We start from the raw sequence: 16,736 nt of genomic DNA, 5'->3' as shown, positions 1-16,736 counted from the left end.
TCGGATAATATAGGAAGTATGTTTTCTGGTCTCTAATGTTCATCAGTGAATTGTGAATAAGACAATAAATCTGTAATTCTTCTATACTCTTGATATTCTTGCATGAGTATGATTCTGAATGACACAAAGGCCACAAAAATGCATTTACACATAAGCATTTTGTTTATTTGAAATAAATCATATAAATTTCATTTTAGAAAAAAAGTGCCCAAAACATCCGCAGTGAGAAACATGCAATAATCTTTTGTGTATGAGCTGCAGTTTTCTGCTGAAGGATTCCTCCTGTTAAAAGGGAGTTTCTTCTCACTGCCGTCGCCTCAGTGCTTGCTCTCCGGGTTTCAGGCTCTGCGTGTAAAGTGTCTATATCAACTGTTATTGGCTCAGTGTCAATAAAATTCATTTGAAGTGAGTCTTTTTCAGTGATCACAGGAAAGCAGAGTTCACTTTTGAGCTTTCTTGGCGCCCCCTTTCGCCCCTCCTTTGCCTCCTTTTTCTCCCTTCTCTCCCGCTTTCTTCCCTTTTCCTTCACCAGCTTCTTTCTTGTTGGCTCCCTTTTCACCTTTTTCACTCTTCTCACCCTTTTCACCCTTCTTCTTTGTTGATGCCTCCTTTTCATCCCCCTTCCCCTCTTTGGCACTCTTGCCTTCTTTCTTGCCCTCCTTGGTCTTCTTCTCTCCTTTATCAGCGTCCACCTTCCCAGAGACCGTCGTTACCTCCTGGCTTTCTTCTGCTTTTGCAGCTGCGGGAAAAAACATGAAAAAAAAAAAGGTTAAAGGCTTCACTACAGAATCAGGTAGCATCAGGGTCATGCCTCTGATGGTAATTGGAAGGGAAAATTTAACAGAACGCCAGGCTAAGTAGGCTGCATGTAATGAAGGCACATCTGTTTCTATCTGTTCTAATAAACATGGTCTATTTATTCTTTTAATGGGAATGTTTGAAGAGCTTTCTTTGTGAGAAATGGAGAACAAAACTTGAGTTGACAGTGGTCTTTGTGTTTGTTGACGAAACAACAAAGATTTTCTCATTATTATTCAGGAGGTGACATTTTGAGGATGTACAACAGAAGCAGTAAAGATGAATATGTCATTAAAGTCACTAAACTGAGGACGAGGGACAACACATTTAAGTAGTGAATACAACTAAATGTAAATTTACACATTTTCTATAAGCTTGAATATTTCTTGTCCGTCCGTTCATCCGTCCGTCCATCCGTCCAGCCATCCATCCATCCATCTATCTTATCATGAACAGGGTGACGGGGATCAATAACACTCTTGGATATAACAGTGGTTTCACTTGTCTCATCTAACTCCCAGAAAGAAACGGAAACATCAGACCGTTGCCTAAAATTCCTCCTGACAGGAGAACATTGAGCCCACAGCAGTTTTTTAACGGTTTAACATTTGACAGACGGCTTTGCAAAATGAAAGACCCATCAATAAAACTACACTAAACTAACAGGGACTAATAGACGACCAAATAGCTATAACAACGTCAGACAAGAGTTGACAAATTACTGCTGACCACATGAAACTTGAGTGTGATTTTACTTGGAAAACTGCTCAAATGATTCTTTTTCTTTTTCAGTAGAAAAGCAGACATTTTTCCTGATGCTCTACAAACACTGCTGAGACTCTAGATACACAAAGGCCAAAAAGCCAACAAAAGCCAAATGTCAAAAGTAGCCAGAGGGGGTCAAAGTAACCCTGAAATTGTTCTGGTACCATGTTTTGTTCTGTTGAGTGAATCCATCTGACTTAAAAGAATCCAAGTACCCATCCAAATGTTTGTGAATAGATTTCTTTGTGTTTCTGCTCGTATCCTCATGTATTTCTCCTACACTCTAAAGCTCCTTCGTCTGGCTTCTTTTTAATCTTCTTCCTTTAAATAACTCATCTGATTTGGACAAAACTTGGAGAGCTGATGCATCAATGCAACAGGTCGAAGTCTGGGTTGGCGATGGCTGAATGAGGATCTTAAAGCAGTCAGAATTTAAAACCCAAACATGTCTCAGCCTCAGACATCATTTCAGTTTTGATCAAACTTTCAGGGTCATTTTTGCCAGTGTCCAGTTGTTTACATGCTGTCTCCGGTAGTGGGGTTGTTAAAGGTTAATAAAAGGCTGTGACCTTCACACCATCAAATGTCAAACGTTCAGCCAGTACAAATGGATTGTGACATTAAAAAAAAAAAATTACAGTTTCATCCCACTTTGGCGATGTGAGCAAAGCCAGAAACGGCCTCCCTGACATCAAAAGCAATTGCTGCTTTTGCAGTTGGTATTTTGCTCATGATAAACAGAACTGGGCTTGTGACCAGACCAAATCCAAATCACAAAACCTCCACTGATCAGTCAGGATGTTGTCAACCCCAAACCACAAACCTTGTTGCATAGATGTTTGAGAAATGATTCATTACAACAAAAGATGAAAGTGTTCGGTGATGTAGTTTCAGTCACTTTAAATTATGCACTCTGCAGAGGCAGCAGGTCTGGTGAGGATAAGTGAAGGAGGCAATTTGCAAGAACTGTTTCACAACTCTGTCTTTTCCTGTATTTTGTTCTCTGTGTGAGAGCTTTTGATGGAAATTGAGACAAAGGGATAATAGATAGAGAAAAAAAACTTCATGTTCACCATCTCCCTTGACGACAGCTGATAACATATTGGTTGTGAAACTGGAAAAGCACCTGTGCTTTCTTCCTCCTTTAGTTTGTCTCAGGCTTTTAACAGTTTGGTAAATGGAGGCACAGAGAAACTCTTAATGGAGAATGTCAGACGTACAAAAAAATTTGCATCTTAAAAAAAACTATAACTCCCTTCCTCCATTAATTGTCACAATATGACTTTTTTTTTTTTTTACTTTTATACAAAACGTTTTTTTAACTGCTGATTGCACTTCAGTTTTTGTACGTCCATAAACAGATGGGAAATTTGATTTTAATTATTTAGTCTATTGAAAAACATATTCATGAACACGGGCATTTCTTGATCCTCATTCGTAACATTTAATCAACTGGTGTATTCATATTTTGTGTTGTTTTCACCAATTACATTGAGAGAACATTTCCGAAGTGTAAGGTTGCTTTGCATAATGAAGCCCTCATCTCAGAAAAAATTGTGTGCGATTCCTCCGCTGGACATAATCACTGGAGAAATGCAGAAGCCAGTATGTTTGTTATACATTTATGTTGCCCTCTTTCTATGTTAAATACAGAAACAAACACAGTGTGGTTTGTTTGTAGTTAATGGTTGAGAGCAACCAATAAATATGTGTTCATGCTTACTATTTTCTAATGGCTGCAGTCAGTGTGCCTCCCCTTCGGCCGCTCTCCCAGCCACATGGTTAATTAGTTATATAGTCCACAGAAGAGTATTTACCCCAACGCATATTAGATCAACTTTCCGTGATGAGACTAGAGACTGAGGAGATATGGATGCAGATTCATAATTTTTTTCACAAGAACTCATCGACAGCTCAACGCTTTTACTTACTTAATTAATCTCACAATAACCAATGAATTCGATTGTGCACAATTGTGCATAATATATCATCGGGAGAAAGAGGGCAAGACAGATGTCAGTCCATATTTGTCACTATTCTTAACATGAAAAAGCCGCAGGTCAGCAGCTATGATGGCTTCGATACACATAAGTCAACACAACAAAGAAGATACATACGCACAAGAGCATTTAAATCGATGAGACCTGTGCTGACATCAATAATCATTAATTTACACTAGCAGACAGCATGAATGATTTGCTTTATTCAAAGCAAACAGACAGGAAGGGAACCAAACACAGTGCACAAACATTACACATGCTACATGCATTACAGTTTGTAATAGCAATTTTCTGTCTCAGAAATTCATTTGCTTTTAAAATTTCATGCAAATATGCATGAAGCTAAAATATGAAACATTTCGAACGTAAGAAACAGGATAAACCTCACAAAATACAAAAGTATAAACTACAAAAGTGAAGCTGCCCAGAAGAATTACTCTTTCCAAATGGTGCATAATATGTTATTTGCAGCCACAGTGAAAGCTTAATTTTATGCACACATTTATTGCTGCAGAACTACTATAAATTTTGGAAAACAGCAGATGCATTTAGAGAAGACCAGATGGATTAAATGCGGGGCAGAATGATGCATGTGTGACAAAGGCATGAAAGAGACTTTTAGAGAGGTTGCCAGTGTGCGCACTCAGTTTTTTTTTTTTTTTTGCAGAAATTGAGCCAAGAGGAGTTTCTGAAGGAAGATAGTAGCAGAAGAAAAGGACAAAAGAAAATCATCCCGTCTCTGGCAAAGTGAGGGAGCTGGGGCGCTCCTCACTGACCCTAACTACTGAGAGATGGTTGTTGCTAGCACTTTGAGGTTGGACCTGCCCAGAGACGGTCTGTACTGCAGAAGCATCTGGGGTGGCTGGAAGGAAAGAAGAGAGGAAGAGAAGAAGAGGAGGAAGGAAGAGAGGAGAAGAGAAGAGGAAATTTAGTACAAGAGAGCACAGAATTTAACGAAGTGCAGCCAAGTTTTGTGAGATGAAAAGAAGAGACCTTACAAATTTTAAAAATTAAAGCTGGAAAACATGTTATGTAAAAAGGCAGCTGTCCTCTCAGCCTTAATCACAAAGATTAACAGTGAAGAGCTTTCCAAAAACCCAATTGAATTGAAAAAAAAAAAGAAGTATCTATACAGTAGAAATAATAATAATAATTTCTGGGAATAAATACACTTCCGTGCCTGTAGATAGAGACCCAAATCCATACTGTAAATCTTCACCCGGACAGAGCGGAACTCATAGAAGTCAATTCCGCTGCTTCTTTTGTGTAAATCAATTACAAACTGGTTTAAAGGGGCACTCTGTTCTCTGAGCACCTCGTTGATGTTGCAGGAATAATGTATGGAAAGTTCAGTTTTTCAATATTTATCTCCTATTTTCAAATCTTTCAAATGGTAGTGGCCATTTGAACTTTGAGTATCCAAAGAAAACAAGGAAATCAAGCAGAAGCAATTCCAGTAAATCTCCAGTCAACATTAGAGTGAGAAATCCTGTTTGCTATTAATATTAGGGATGGAACATGATATTCAAATATTTGTTATAATATATCAAATCTATTCGTTTTTGCGACAATTAGTCTTCCTTATTTACCCTGTTTTTAGCAGCGTCTGGTTGTAATACGCGACTCCTGTCAGAAGGTGGCAATAATGCGCCTGAAAGCTGTCTGACAGCCTCAATTAAACAAAATAAGAAGAACACATTGCTACCGGGTAGAACTATGTGTTGCTATAGGAGATTAGATGAGACGGTGTGAAGAGCAGAAACTTGCAAAGACGACTACAGTCGTCGAAAAGTTAAGAGTGAAACTTATTCAAAACACAAATGAAGATGAAGTGCAGTCAAACTGTGCAGCTGGAGCAAGCATTCAGAAGTCTTTCCCAACTAAGCGAATAGTCAAATTTTGACTGAATAGTTCAGAGCGATTTACGAATAGGTAATTTTTTAAATGACTTGAAATGCCAATCCCTTATTATTACCAATGTAATGTAATCCTATTAATATTTGAGAGGTGATGGAGGGTTACTTACATCCTGGGATCTCAGTCAGCTCGTTCAGAGGTGGCACTGTCTCCAATGTGTTGGCGTATTTTTTGGCGGCCTGTCTTTGTGCGTGGCGTGCTTCGATTTCCTTTTTGGTTCTCGGGATTCGGCATTTGAATATACAACACAGAGTAATAACTAAAAAAGAGAAAGGAACAACAACAGAAGGAAGAACACGTTAGCAAGCTGATGTTAGCATTTAACTCAAAACACTCATTTATAAACAAAGACGTAGGCCAAAGATTCTCTTATCAATTTTGTAACAAATCAGAAAGAGCCTCAGGTCCACCGGATGTGCACACTGTACAGGTGATGGTTCTAATCTAGAAACAACATCTGCATTTTGACCCAACATTTTGGATTTTTTTTTTTCTAAGCCAAAATTAAAGCCATAGGAATGGGAAACAAAGAGAGAAATTCTGTCCTCCTGCTGCAGCTGCTGCTAAAACACAGATGACTCACCCAAGAAGGGAACACAGAAATGATCCCTGTCTTATATAATATCAGGGTTGTTACTACTAATCACAGTGTGCTGGATAATCACACTGTGGATACAATTGAAGAGCTCTTGGCCTGCGGTTTCTTTCCCAGATTGCCTTCTATAGCAAGAATAGCTTGTGAGGGTGAAAGAGCAGTGACAGTCACGCTGTATACTCACCAACGGCCAAAACAAATACTGAAAAGATGCCAATGACCTGCCATAACCGCAGCCCCCAGAAAACAACAGTCTCTGAATTGACAGGGTCGGGCTTCTTCGGGGGATCTGTGGGTAAAAGCTGTGGGAGACAAAAAGAGAGAAAACTTTGATTTTCTTTTAAGTATCTGCTCACCAAAAACACTTAACTAACAGGTTTTTATAACAGACAAACCTGAAGGAGAGAACAAGGTCTTCATGGATCTAAGACTTTCACATCACCTAAGAATTATGCTCAGTTCTTTGTATGATATATCACTCTTTGGGCAATGTAAGCCAGTAAGGCTTGAAGTGCTGTCATGTTTCCAGTATAGGTGAGTAAGCATGGTGTTCTCTGGTTCTCGGTCAGACTGACCCTTCAATCCTCCCCAGCTCTTCCATATATGGTCACTCATGGTTCTAAAAAAACAAAAACAAATGCCAGACCAGAGGCTTCAAAATAGCGGTTCACAAACCAACGGGTGACATCACAGTGGGGGGCAGACTGGTCTTTTTCAGATGACTTCCAAGGCGACATATGCATATTTAAAGCACCCCTATAGGACCAACACCCACAAACCTAAATGACAGAATATGTCATTAGCCAAAACAACATATATGACTGCCAGTGACAGGTGTGCTAGACATTTGTTGTCATGGTAACAATACTAAATACATGGTTAGTGTTGTGAAACTGTCACTATTCGATTAGGTTAAGGAAAAGGTCATGGTTTGGGTTCAAATAAGTATGTTTAAAAAATGTTTTGTACATGACCTAAGTTAAATACGTCATGTAAGTGATTAATACATCCATGAGTTATAAAATAAGTCAACACTGGCTTTGTTTTTTTACAGGCGACACCAACAGCGGTTCTGTGTTTCATCCATAGCTGTTTTTAATGTTCTCTTTTGCTTTCTTCACAGTCACTACGACTATTAAGGTCACAATAAATGTAAATATGAGCTTCATTAAGTTGCGTGCACAGATGAGCCATACGGAGGTGTTTAAGAGGAGGACTGTCTGGTTAGCACATGGGTGTCACATGGCCAAAAAAGTCCTTTCTATCTATTGTCAGTGCAGTCTACTCACAGTAGTGCATCTAATGTCCTTGTACAACCTTATCTTTCATTTTGAACAATGTAAAGGTCAATCCCTTGACATCATTTGAACTGACATACAGTTTTTGACATATGGAGGTACTGCAAGTCAAAAATACAGAGCTGACTTCAGGGAAATTATCTTCGGGGCATGCGGGGAACTGTACAAAAATAAGAGGCAGAGGTGAAAAGCGCTTTAGAATTCCTTAAGCAGCTGCCAGGAAAACAAACATCCATGTAACCTGTGGGTGTTTGTGTCTGTGTCTCCACTTGAATGTCTCCTTACTCCATGTTGCGACCATGCAACCGGAGCAGGCTGGTTTCCGGACTTTTCCTGCACTTTCTGTAAAATGTCTTATGTTTTAAAATCTGTTCTGTACAAACTTTTGTCGATAGTGTCCAAAATAAAACATCTTTCACATTTCAAAATACCTTTCTCGAGAACCGGGAGTTGGGGGGAACAATAAGGAAGAAAACTGTGAATTTATGTGAGTGTTTCTATTTTAGATCAATGTCCTAGATCAATACTGCTGAAGCCAGCACAGCATTGGTTCCCTGATAAAATCATCGAGAGGATTTCTCCCTGTCTACTGCATATCGATTTGATAATACAATGCTGTTTGGAAACTCTATACTTTAGTCCTTAAACCAAACAAGCAATGGATCAGAAAAAGGACATTTATTACATTTGCTGCCTTTACTGAAAACAACAGTTTGTAGTGAAATGGAAAATATTATTTAAAAATAAGAAGAGAAGTTGATATAATAAACTTTAAGACTGAGTCTCCTCATAGTAAAGGAGAATACAAATATGTTTGCTTTGGTAGAAATGGTAAAAAATTAACCTAAAATACTCAGTTAATTATTAAAAAATAGTTTTTAGTCATTTAGAACAAAAACACCAATGTGAAGGATGGAAAACATTTTTAAGACAGTAAATTTAAGCATTTCTTTAGTTTCATGTGGAGAGATCCAAATATCAACAACGTTGCTATGATCTTAGAAATGATCTTCCCTCTTCCTGAATATGTCTTTTCTCCTTTGAGGAAGCACTGAAGCAGAATAACCTGTTGTTTTTGGTTATCAAGGACACCGATAAACCGATATGTAAAACCGATATACATTTGTAGTAAAAATTAAAAAAATCTTTATGTCAAAATTTGGAATAACAAATTCTAACACAAAACTTAATTCACGTGACTTTAAATGAATAAATGCTGCCACCACGTAATCTTATTATGAAGGTATATTGCAATTTGGGCTATTTCTTGTCCCCTCTGCGGTGTCTTGTGTCTGTGTGAGCGACACACCGGCCTTCGTGATACACAGAGAGCGAAAAGAGGAGCAGCAGCACAGAAATCAGCGCGACTTGATTGCGCTGAAATGAAAGCGGGAGCAAAAGGACTGAGTAAATAACACGATAACTTATTTAGTTCTGGCGGGGCAGCAGGTCCCGTTGGCCGGGCTGCTCTTCCCGGACAGTGGTGGTGGGGAAACATGGGATTAACGATTCGCTACGGTTGTGAGACGAACTTTAATGAAACACGCGTGTCGTTAAACTCTTCTAAAAAAAAAAAAAAAAAAAAAAAAAAAAGAACAAGTAAATATGACATGACTGTGGTGTTTTTAACTTCCTCTGTGTCTACTGTCTTCCCTTTGAAACACAGTCCTCTGAATTGCTGAGAACTTCTCTGGCCTGTCAAGTGAAGCGAAGCGAGCTTCTTCTGTAGCAGAGGAGTTCTCAGCGTTGATTGCTTATTATTCATGAGGTGTAACCAATCAGATAAAGCTGTGGGCGGGACCATTGCTCAACACCACAGAGCGGTGACTACAGACTGAGACAGACGCTGCACCAGAGCCAAAGCACTGCATTTTTGAATCACTCTTTTGAATAAATTTAAAAAATAAATTTAAAAAAATACCGAAAATCAGAAAATGGTAAATATCGGCTTTGATATTTAGCGCTGCTCTTCAATAAAAACAAGTACTTCTTCAAGAATGATTATGTAACACTAAGTCCTTTCCTCTGGAGGGACATTTCATGTGGCAGGATTAGTGTATATAAACCTCAAGTTTTCTTTTGGTGGAACTGAGCACACAAACTTATGACTCAAACATATTGAACTCAAATTACCTAATATTAATCATTGCATGCCCAATATTCTTCTCTCATATTTTTGTTTGTCGGGGGTTTGGTTAGTTTGTCTTTTACATACGTAAAGAGTGGCGTGTTTGAAGATTCTTTCTTTAATACGATTTTTGCTTGTGTTAGACATTTTCACCGGATTAATCGAGGGAGATTAGTTTAATTAATGAAGGATTAACAACTAAAAAAAAAATTAAAAAAATTGCACTTGCATAAATGTTGTTGTTCCACATTAAATAGCAAAGTAAGATACAATTAACAAGTCTGATGTCATGTAAACAGGATACAAATGAGTGCCATGTGTATTGCATTTTGAATCAGTTTCCTGATATTCAATGCCAAGTTTTCAAATTTGTATATTTTTGTTGTTGTTTTGTTTACTGAAGATCACATGAGCATGAGTCTATAATAGATCTGCCTGACACTACAAACAGTGTAAACATTATATTCATTCATCAAACATCATCTGATACAAACACAAACTTCAACTTTTCACTTTTCAAAAGCTCTGAAAGCACAAATAGCCAGAGGGAGGATGTTTCTAAGTCTCTTGTGCTTTCTCTGATCTTCTTCAAGAAGCGTGCTGGCTGCATATCAGTAGATGTGGATTCCCCAAGGCAAAATAAGGTTATATAGAATACTAAAATAAACCCAATCTATTTGTTATCTGTTGCCTGTATAAAGGAACTTAATTCAAGGCACTATTCATGACCTATTTTCCCCCTTTTTTAAAAATTATATTGGCCTCAATCAGTATTCAAAATGCATGGTTTGTTTCTATAGTTCTATAATTTGCCTGTATAATTTACAGGCACTCCTTTTCATTTTAATGTTTTATTTCATGTCCATCATGTTTATAGTGTCCGATGTAAGCTGCCAATTTTCAGAGGATTTTTCATTAGAAAACATGATGAATTTCTGCTGCACTTTTCTATCAAGAGTACGATAGAAGTCATATTCTCTTCAAGGTGACTCTCTCTTTTCTGTTCCCTCCAAAAGCACCAAAACAGCTAATCACATTAGGTCTAGTCATATTCACCCTCCTAATAGCACCCATTTAAACATGTGTCGCTTGGCTGTTCATGTAAGCTTGTGGTAATGCATCAGGTTTCAACAGAGGTTCACTCACAACAAGTAAGGCAAGCAACAACTGTGGCGACCAAACAAAGGACATAAATCACATACATGTAGGCTACATTTTAAACAGCGAAACACCTGCTCCCCGTCATAGAGAAACCCTTTAGAATATTCCCGAGGGGAACCTGTGGAGAGCACGGTGATGGATCAAGCTCTTACCTCAGGATCCGGGATCTGGGAGAACACGGAGGAAAGGCACTGAGACAGCAGCACTGTTCCCCAGCCCGGCAATAGGAGCTGAGGTGGGCATACAGGCTGATCCCCAACCATTCTCTCCCCCTGTTTCTCCCTGCAGCCACCCTGCCCCCTCTCTCTGCCTCTGCCTGCTCCTCTCTGTCTGCCTGCCTGCCTGCCTGCCTGCCTGCACTGGCGCCGTTTACAGGACAGGACCACAATGGCCCTGGGTGATTAATAGTGACTATGGAGTTGAAGGCTCTCTCCCATCCACATCTGTCTGCTTCTCTGCTTCCTCTTATCTGTTGCCTTTCTACCACAACACTGCAGGAACTCAAAGACACCGGCGGTCACCACTGCAGCCAGCTGAAAACTGCTCCACTACAGTGGACGGAGCCAAGCCTGCAGTTCGGGTACATTAATTAATTAACAGACCTGGTGTGGTTTACAGCCAGCTCATCCTTCTGGGGACAGGCAGTTAACTGGGAATAGGGGGATGGGCAGTGCGGGCCACGATGAGGGTGGCCTGCACAGGACAGTAAAAGCAAATGGTTTGTGAGTCATCATCTTTATTGTCTCAGAAGGCTGATGTGAAAATCCTCTGAGACTCATCCCTTCAGTGAGGCAAAACATTAACAACCAAGCTGTTGTTGAATCCAATTTCAATTTACACTATGTCATTGCAACGCATAAATGAAAATAATGTTATTTCAAGGTTTGTGGTTTTTTTTGCCATGTATTTTATCCTCAATATTCAATGATGAGAAAATTCTCTATGAAAAAAAGTAATTCCATAAGTGATAATTCATGGTAAAATGAGGGAGCACCACGACTGAGATATGATTGAATGTGAATAGTAATAGTGATAGCCCAACTTTTAGACAATATCCAGTCTGATAAATCAGTATTTTAATGTTACAGGTGGTGCATGGTGCTTATAGTAAAGCATTACTTTCTTATGAGCTTGTTACAAGTTTTTGTGAAAAATACTGTGAAATACGGCAGCTGTCAGATAAAAAAAGAAGTATGACATGCCCCGCGGTAAATACTGAGGTGAGGAACCAATACCACAAAATTGTACTTAAACCTTTATAAATTGACTTTATGGCCGATTAAAGTAACTGTAAAGACCTGTAGAAAACAGAAAAGGTACCAAAGCCCCATGTGGAGCTCGGAAGAATCTATTGGCTCATCACTTTGAGTAACACCTTTTGCATTACAAATACTCAACTGATCAATTGTTGACATAAAATATTGATTAGACCAGCTTGTACTTTGTTACTTTCTACTGCTCAATTTTCCTATATCTGGTTTTCTGTGTTTTACATCATCATCATCATCATCATCATCATCATCATCATCATCATCATCATCATCATCATATCCTTTGCTGACAGAATGTATTGTCAAGATGTCTTTAGGGTCAGTTATTTAATCACATGTCAGCTGTTCCTATTGTTAATGTATATCATTTTCACATATACTCCCATATCAGTGAGACATTATAAAGAAAGATTGTGTAAAGGTTTCATTGAATGGACTGTAACAAGGCTGACTGAAGCATCCTGCAGGGAGATGCTTTTCACAGAGATTCAAGCATCATCTTAATGTCTCAGAGCAGGTCTAACAGGCCCTTTGACATGAAGAGAAATTAGTCAAAAATGAGTCTTTGTCATTTTTCTTCCCATTGTGCATCCGATGTTCTCAGTCTGGGGGGAATTAACAATGACAAAATATCTTGTCTTTGGAGCTCAAAACACTACAAATTGTTAAGTCACTGTAGGGACTGGGAGAACTGTGCTTTGTATGCACTGATGGATGAACTTACACTTACTATGTAGCACATTTAAATCTGATTCCCTCATTGATGTATAGTACTGTAGCAGCAGAAGTCCCATCCTAAGGGTTTTTTGGTTGTGATGAGAACCTTTGTATGCAGTCTCTGTTAGAAATAGTCCCAGGTGATTGGCTTTAGTCGGAGGTGCTGGATGCAATCACTAAACCTGTAACAGCAAGATCAATTCCATCTAATAGAATATAGGCTAATAGGCTTCTAGTTAAGTATTTTTACTGAATTGCAGCCTGTCTTTAGTGTCAGGAAACAGCTCCATAAAAAAATAAGGTCAGTTGTTTTAGATGTAGAAATGACAGAAATCAAACACATGCATATTTTTTTTAAAACTGTATTTGATTGTATTCCTCCTTTACATGACTCACTACATAAAACTACAGCATATGAAGTTGAACAGACACTCAGTGGATGCGTCTGTCGTTTCAAAACACAAATTCATACATTCGCATTCAAAAAGCACACACAGACAGCCTTTCTCTGAGCAACAAGCTGCCTCCTGGGGTGTCATGGTGGCTCAGCTGGTGTGTCTTCCCTCTTTTGTTTCAGATAAAGGTAAAACTACAAAACCAAAAAAATCAGCAGCCTTTTATCAGTGGTGCTCAGGCACACATCTCCAGAAGGCAGCAAATCCCACTGGGCATGATCATGTTCATGAACAAAATATCAATGCCATTGTGTCAGCATGTTGCTGCCTTAGCTGCAGTCAGCCGTAGAGTCTTTGTGTCCACTGGGTGGAACATTAAGGATATCTGCACCAGTGACGATGGATACACACAACCAATGATTCAAACTTCCAGCTCCGGTACATCGTCGTATTCATTTAGATTATTAATAAAATACACATTGCCTGTATGTAGTCTTTCCTCTCTGACAGAGGTGTATGAAAGTACAGCACTGTCAGAGAGTACTCAAAATTGAATTAAAACAGAGAATACAGGACCACTATCGCATGTGAGGTGGAGTGTTACCATGTGAAATTGATTCATTTCAAGTTTGACAGAAGACAGCGAGCACTTCGATTGAAGAGTAAGGACATTGCTGGGATGGGAAGCGAGTGGGGAGGAGATGAAAGGAGCACAAACCGTGCGGGATTATAGACCCGTGGTCCATAGTGACAACTGGGTTACTACGGCGACTGGGAGAGAAAAGCATCCTTTAGTGGCAGAGCATACGGGGCACAGAGAGTTTGTCTGGAGATAACAGTTTTCTCAGCAATGCTGTCTCTATTGCAGACCGGGAGTCGGGTTTGTTTTAGTGTCAGTTTGCGCTGTTGTAAGTATCTCAGTAGTAAAAAAAAAAAAAAAAAAAAAGCAGCTGGTGCATTAGCAGTAAAATGTATTCCTGTATTTTTTTTTTTATATAAAATAATGCTCTCTGACTAGCTAATGTCTCATTATTGTATTCATTATATTTATTCTCTCCGGAAGCAAGAAAATAAATGATGTAATATTTGGGTCACGATAATGACAATTAAACTGTACTGTATGAATTGATAATGCACTATATGCTGTTTGCAGCACATTGAACATACAGTACACAATTAATTGACATTGTTTGTCTTTAGACCGCATACAGTATTTGTAAGTTACTATCAGAAATACATTAAAAGTGGTTGACATGCTGAACATGACCGACCACACTGCCATCTAGATATGCTAAAATGAATAAAGTGAACACAATTACTAATTCATTGCACCAGATTATGTATATCGGGGAAATGTAAGCGACGCCACAGTTTGAAAACAAGCAAATATAACTTCAAAAGTTTGAAATAAGAGAGTAAAAATGTTCAGCTAATCTGCTGACAGAGCTCATCTCATCAACATCTCACAATAAATTGTGGGTAATTGTACTGAACACCTCCATGCTTAATGAGGGAAATAAGTGTCAACAACAATAAACACATCCTGGAGACGTGTATCCACATTAACCTTGTTTAAAAAAAAAAAAAGTGTTGTCTTTGCTTCACCACTGTCTCAGTAAAGATAACAACTCATTACTTTTATTTCTTACTGTAAATGAGCACATTAGTGATCCGCTGTTTATTTTCTTTCCATTACATGTAAATGAGAGGCACCGGGAGATGAATGGACTCATAGAGGCACAAACCGTTTTCTGGCCTGAGTAAAGTTCACAGATCCCTCATATACTGATGGCTAACTTTAACCTCTGCGTTCACAGCTCCACTGTTTACTTTAGTTTCTGGATGCAGTCAATGGTCTGCAGGAAGCATTGGTCCAGAACGAGGGAATACCTCTGAGGAGAAGGATGGAGAAAGGAGTCATTGAAACCTGGAATGACAAATAGGTGAAGCTGTTTACGTATGCCGTGTTTACATAAGTTTGTGTTTGGTTTGGTGGGTTATTGGGCATTTTGGAATAAATCTACACCTCTCTGCGTAATACAGCTACATAAAACAATAATTAAATTGTTTGGTGAAGTCTAATTTATTTGAAAGTGATGACACTCTTAAATAACTGAGTCAACAAGAGCAGTCATTAATCTGTGACATTAATTTAACTGAAATTACACGGTAACACGAGTATTAAAACTTTATTTATAAGCTTATTGAAAAGTTGGCTTCGTTCCTATCAGCTTTTACAGTTTAACATTTGGGAAAAATGCTCACAAAAGCTGACTTCATGTGAGGTGGTGTTGTGGCAGATTTAAAAAACAACCAAACAAAAATTTAGTAAGTCAAACATTTTTCTGGGAATCGGATGCAGTTATTGACCATGACAAGTATTTGCTCCATCAACACCTTTTCTGTCCTGCAGGCCATTTAGTCATGAGGCTCATCGTCTGCTCCTCCGAAGACACATCTCACTCTTTTACATTAAAGGGTGCCTCAACTTCTATCCAGGCGGTATTCAACACAAGCTGTTTTTTGTTACCTGGAGCATAAAGGCTTTCTTCATCATGTCCAACATTTGATATTTTTGTCTTGTGGCACTTTCTCGCTCAGTCCAACGGGGACCTGCCAATCTCCCACAGGGTCCTGGAAGAAATAGTGCGGTATTTGAAGCAGCACACTAACTCAGCCATGGTTTTAAATTAAGCGTGATGTGGAGAGGGAGGATATGGAGGGAGGATTTCTGCTAAAACCCTTTTGGCTACATCAGAAGAAAATAACTCGGATGTTAACGTGAATGTGGGGCTGCTCCCACCAGGCTGCGCACATCCAGACGACCTTTTGGATCAGGAGTCAAAGCTCGTATACTGTACGTGTGTGACATGCTCTGGGGAATGTACGCAAGACTACAGGGGGAGTTTGTGCAGCTCGAGTCCGCATTCACTTTCAACCACTATTCCCACACAGCTGGTTTCCAGTCAGAAATGATTAGTGTTAATATTAAACAGGAATATTGAAACTTTTGGGAACTTCACTGGGGTGATTGCTATTTACACTGGCCTGTCACAGATTTACGCACAACGATCTGGAGCCAAAAATAAGCTCGGAAAGTCATAGCCATGAAGGTAAACAATATACTCAAGATGTTTGGTACCTGTAGTGCACTTAAGGTTACCAGAGAAGGAAAAGACATACATTTATTTAATAAATAGTGACAGTGACATTTATAAAACAGCGGCAAGACACGAAATGAAACCACGGGGAGACATCCTATCAGCGTCAAATATTTCTACAATCAGTAGGAGCACTTGTCCGTTGCCATCAGCGTTAAAGTGAAAGCTCTGCTACTCAAGGTATACTTATGTTGTTAAACTGAGGTCACCTGGCCTCAAGTTGGAACCATCACGAACTGTCTTTGAGGGTTCAAATGGAGAGAAGAGTCAGAGATCTGTATGATGTCTGTGTGGCAGAAGAGGAGGGCTCGCTTACTGTGGGAGGGGGGGGGGGCTGTTTGTCACGTGTGACATGAGAAGGTAGGGCTCAGCTGGAAGTGAGGCTGAGCAGGCACCAGCCACTTCCCCTGGTAAGTGTCTTGTCTGTGCTGTCACAGAGCCTCCAGGAAAACATGCTTGACTTGTCTCATCACGTCACTGCAAAAGCTGGAGGTCAGGTTGGCGAGCGCTCTTTAGGGATGCCCTCAGCA

The 16,736-nt window shown here is 39.3% G+C and overlaps 1 protein-coding gene across 1 annotated transcript; it reads right to left on the bottom strand.

Moving 5' to 3' along the window:
* Positions 1-215: 215 nt before the first annotated feature.
* Positions 216-11,173, bottom strand: tmie (transmembrane inner ear). The gene is made up of 4 exons (XM_069158043.1): positions 10,815-11,173; positions 6,260-6,377; positions 5,590-5,739; positions 216-739 (listed from the first exon to the last, which is right to left on the bottom strand). The coding sequence occupies exons 1-4, from the start codon at positions 10,923-10,925 to the stop codon at positions 441-443; spliced, it is 678 nt and encodes a 225-aa protein (XP_069014144.1). The 5' UTR covers positions 10,926-11,173; the 3' UTR covers positions 216-440.
* Between the last annotated feature and the right edge of the window lie 5,563 nt (positions 11,174-16,736).

This window comes from Embiotoca jacksoni, unplaced genomic scaffold, assembly GCF_022577435.1.
Source record: "Embiotoca jacksoni isolate LCO1_2020_lvr unplaced genomic scaffold, fEmbJac1.0.p SCAF_22, whole genome shotgun sequence".
NCBI lineage: Eukaryota > Metazoa > Chordata > Actinopteri > Embiotocidae > Embiotoca > Embiotoca jacksoni.
This window is presented reverse-complemented; position numbering and strand designations above follow the sequence as displayed.